At 41.8% G+C, this 4,651-nt stretch overlaps 1 protein-coding gene across 3 annotated transcripts in view; it reads left to right on the top strand.

The window, feature by feature from the left end:
- The window catches only part of LOC101857505 (proton myo-inositol cotransporter), a 15,864-nt gene that overhangs the window by 1,061 nt on the left and 10,152 nt on the right, over positions 1-4,651 (top strand). Inside the window, exons 1-3 of one of the 3 annotated variants that reach the window (XM_005104499.3) lie at positions 202-429; positions 1,853-2,448; positions 4,344-4,557. In XM_005104499.3, the coding sequence (XP_005104556.1) occupies positions 1,876-2,448; positions 4,344-4,557 (787 nt within the window). In that variant the 5' untranslated portion in view covers positions 202-429; positions 1,853-1,875. The other 2 variants (XM_005104498.3, XM_005104497.3) reach the window with 2 other exon arrangements.

Here is a 4,651-nt window from a genome sequence, read left to right as displayed (position 1 = left end):
CCCCCCTCCATCCCATGAAAAAGGGGAAACACCCGCGATCATGGAAAATGGGAAACTGTTTATAACGTGGGGAGAGACTTTCATACATATATTATATATTATGTGCAGTGTAGGGGCGTGTCGGAGTGAAGGCACTGAGGAAGGCGTTTTATGCTCAGCCGCCACGGCACAATTTATTTTTCGCGCTGCTGTAGCCGTGTTAGGTTTTTGCCACTATCAGTTCATCTATGTCGGCGGCGACAGCTGTTTGTTTTCGTCCCGTGTGCCAAGCTCCGGTTCACCCTGGTCTTTTCACCCCGCTATTTCACATCAGTGCCGTGAACGCTTATCAATGCTGAAGACATCATAAGTCTGTCCGTCACGCCATTATTTCAAAGGGAGGTATTTCTCTCTATCTCATCGCTTAGTGAGGATGGAATTATCGCTCTGGTACGGTTCCTGTTGGTAGCAGAATTTGGATTCTCTAAGAGAAGATCAGTTCAGAGTGCTTAACTTCCATTCAAAATTATAGGGTTGCTTTTTATAGAAGTAAAACTTTTATTGTTGTGTTTTAGCTTGAGCCTACAGGCAGAAATAAAGAAAAATACTGGACGAAAAAAATCTTCGTCTTAGAATCCGACCTGCATGTTGTGTGTACAAGGTAAGTGTCTTGGTCACGACGGATCTTTCTACACAGGTCTTTAAAAAGCTTGATAATTGCTACTTTGACTTTCCATTGCTTTACGCAAACAATGTTGACGAGTGTTGTTTTAAATCTTTCCCTAGCTTATTACGTGGTCTTTGTGAGTTACCTAATGTGCTCACTTTTAGTTTTTTTTTTAAACCCAGACCCCGATGAGGTTGTCTGTCAACAAGAGTATTTCCATTCTGGTATGTGTGCAACACACAACTACGAATAAAATTAAGTCACTTATGTAAATTCAAAGGAAAATCCTGCAGTCCAGTGGTAAGAAAACAGAAAAAAGGAAAAGAAAGGGCAAATACGACACACTGAAGTAATCCGAGGCACAGATGTTGAAATTTGTGAATGTGCATGTTCGTGTGCGTGTGTTTGCTCATGAAAGCTTATAGATTCTATATGATAGGTACGTGTGTGTGAATGTGTGTGTATGTGTGTGTGTGTGTGTGTGTGTGTGTGTGTGTGTGTGTGTGTGTGTGTGATCAAGTCCCCTCGATATGAACCTGAAATTGTACCATGTTTCCACAACCCGATCGATCAAAATGGTTTAGATTTAAGCACTACTAATGTCTCCAGGCGCGAAGTACCACTAAACACAGTAGAAACCCACAACAAGCCTTTTAGCATGTGAGTGTGTTAAGTGCTCAAATGCTTATGCCTTCTGTCAAAGTGATAAAATTGCACACAATCCTCCCCCCCCCCCCCCCCCCCCCCCTTTTGCATCTACCTCCACCCTTTCTATTAATTGTATACGGCACTAAACACTCAATCTTCACTCTCACAATGCAGTATCGTAAAAATATTATATGATGCCGCAAGTCATTGGTCTTGATTTGAAGTCACAAGACACCCCTGCTTGAACATTGAGTCACCCCCGCCTTCTTCCTTCCCTAATTTTTTCCACAATATTTATTGTCTTCTCATTTGAACTGTTGTTATTGTTTACCTTCTGAAACAACAAAATGTTTTCTTTTTGTGATGGCTTCAATTCGAGTAGACAAAAGAAGTAACAACACAGATAATACAGTTATTATGTATCTTTGTTTACGTACCCATCCTCTCAACGACACTTTTCCCACAACCCCATTCCTCCAAACAACAGAAAGCAGCTAAAATAACCCCCCTTCATTTTTAATTTTAATTTACTGACACGTCCTTACTTTCTTTCATCAGAACTTTGATATATCCTTAACACAATGGATAACTCCCCGGAAAATAAAGAACAACAAGTCTCAGAGGACACATCTGTTTCTCCAGAAGACAGCCAAGATGGCGTCGTTGCTTCTCAGGAACCTCAAACTGACAAAGACAACGACCTTCAAACAGACCAACTTCAAAATTCTGTAGATGCAGATAGAGCTCTAACTGAGACTGAATCGAAAGACGCAGACCCAAACAAGTCTTCCACGCATCCTATCACAAATGTTCCAGATAGAAAACCTCCAGGGGATGACCCCGTCACAGAAAATGAGACAGCAGCTAAAGAGACAGAAATCCCTGACGTAGACAGCACAGGGGTTCCCAAATCTGACGCTACAGTTGTGCCGGCCCTAACGTCGGAGGCGCCAAAAGCTGAAAGAGATTCTTCACGAGCCACAGACAAACTTGACCAGGAGATGTCGCCACCAAAGTCCCCGGGAAAGCCTTCTGAGGGTTCACCAATGTTTATTTACGTTCTGTCGGCGCTTGCCACTGTCGGTGGTTTTCTTTTTGGTTACGACATCGGTATAGTGGCTGGTTCTATGCTCTTTATTCAACCCTACTTCGAGGTAAATGATATGACTGTTGCTGTTTGCTGAACGTTTGTGTACGCTGTGGGCTGTTATGGTTAAGTGTAAAGTGATATATATATATATATATATATATATATATATATATATGGTATGGTAAGGTATGGGATGGGATGTAATGGGATGTATACAAGGATGGCGTGTGATGGAGGGTGTAGGAATACTTTTTACCACTTCAAGTTCACCAATACCCACAGGTTTCTGTCTTTCTGTCTTTTTACAGCCCACCTTTTTTTTCACATCACGACCCCCCCCCCTCCCTCTTCCCGCCCCCTTTACCGGTTTGAGCTGACCTAAATCTTTCTCCCACAACTCCCCAGGTAGTTACTATAACCTCCACTTTTCACGATACTTACACTGAAATTCAGTTACACCCCCTCCTCCTCCAATCCTCAATATCTCCCCGCTGTGGGTTCTCAAGGTGAACGTGAGTATATTGCAGACTTACAACTTTCCACATTTAAAACCATATTTGCTTTTAGCAACAGTGTTAGCATGTCTTTGTTTTGTTTTAGTAGAGGTTTTACGGCGCTTACAACTGCATAAGGTCATATGAGCGCCGGGAGATTAGAGGTGTCACAAGAGAGTAACAAACATACAAAAAGAAGAGTTTAATAAATAATAATTATGTTTCTTCTGAGCGCATTCCCTCACCTATTTGTTGAACACATAAGAGGGGCTTTTACTTGCTCTCTTCATTTCAGTAACTCCCTCCTTTTAATAAGGACATAACTCTTCCTAATTCTGTTCAGTCGCTTTCTAGAAAGCTAGCATGCCAGAATTAAAATCTTTTTTCTTCCATTTCTTCCCCCCCCCCTTTTTTTTTTTTTTACAAATTATTATGTAGAAACATTATCAAGTCGCTTTATGTCTAAGCTTCTTTTAAACAATTATGCTGTTGATGTTAATCGTTATCCCTCCTGTTGATCGTTCCGATCTTCCCTCTTCTTGTTGTTTTTATTTTTGTTATTCTTATTTTTGTTCTTGGATGTTATATAAAGAAGTTTGGTACAAAACCTATCAGCTTTACTGGTGTATCGTCAAATGAGAACTTTTCAGTTTACTCAATACCCAGCTGCAGAAATGTTTTACTCATTCTCAGTGTCACTGTAGCTCTCTCTCTCCCTCTCTCTCTCTCTCTCTCTCTCTCTCTCTCTCTCTCTCACTCTCTCTCTCTCTTTCTTTCTTTCTCTCTATCTATCTATCTATCTATCTATCTATCTATCTATCTATCTATCTATCTATCTATGTCTGTCTACCTTTCTCTTTCTCTTTTTCTTCCTCCCCCTCTGTTCCTCTCTCCCCCTCTCTTACTACCCTCCATCCACCATAGTGTTGAGAAACAATAAAGAATCACAGCACACTATCAGGAAGTGAAACCCCTGTGGTTAAAGAAAAGTATTCAGCAATAATGTCTTGCTTAGCCGTACATTCATCAAAGGTATAATATTTGGACGATTTTTAACTAATAATCTATAGAGGGATGGGTTCAAGCAAAAAGAAGCATACTGACACAATGATGGTCATTTAACACTTGGGAAAAGAACAGACAGAGAGACAGACAGATACACAGACAGACAGACAAGAAACAACAGAGGGAAATAAAGAACCTACCATTACTACCAATGACACCTTCAATATTCCCGCAAGAGAGATGGGTGAGGGAATAATAATAAATATTGGGTTGTTGGCTTTCTCTTTTTCAGGCTGGAAAGGGATGAGGTGGGGGTAGAGTATTAGAGTAGTATAGAAATGAGTGGCGAACCATGACAGCCGATGTCTGTTCCATATCTGGCGTTAGAAGATGTATTATCTTTCACTATAATTAACACAGTCACTTAGAGCGCCTTTTGATATTTATCTGTATCCCCTAGCTAAGCACCTTCTGGCAGGAAGCCGTTGTGTCTGGCACTATTGGTGCTGCGGCTGTTGCTGCTTTGATGTCCGGCTGGCTCACTGACCGCATCGGCCGCAAGCTGACCATTATGACGTCAAGCATCGTGTTCACGGCGGGTGGCGTTCTGATGGGGTCTGCTCCCACCAGGGAGGTTTTGTTGCTGGGGAGAGTGGTGGCAGGACTGGGAGTTGGTGAGATGGCTTCTTTGTGGGTGTGGCTTGAGTGTGTTTGTTTGGGGTGCGTGTTGCGTTGTTGTTGTGTGTGTGTGTGTGTGTGTGTGTGTGT

This window comes from Aplysia californica, unplaced genomic scaffold, assembly GCF_000002075.1.
Source record: "Aplysia californica isolate F4 #8 unplaced genomic scaffold, AplCal3.0 scaffold00422, whole genome shotgun sequence".
Classification (NCBI taxonomy): Eukaryota; Metazoa; Mollusca; class Gastropoda; order Aplysiida; family Aplysiidae; genus Aplysia; species Aplysia californica.
Note: the sequence above shows the minus strand (reverse complement) of the source record. Positions and strands in the feature narration are given on the sequence as shown.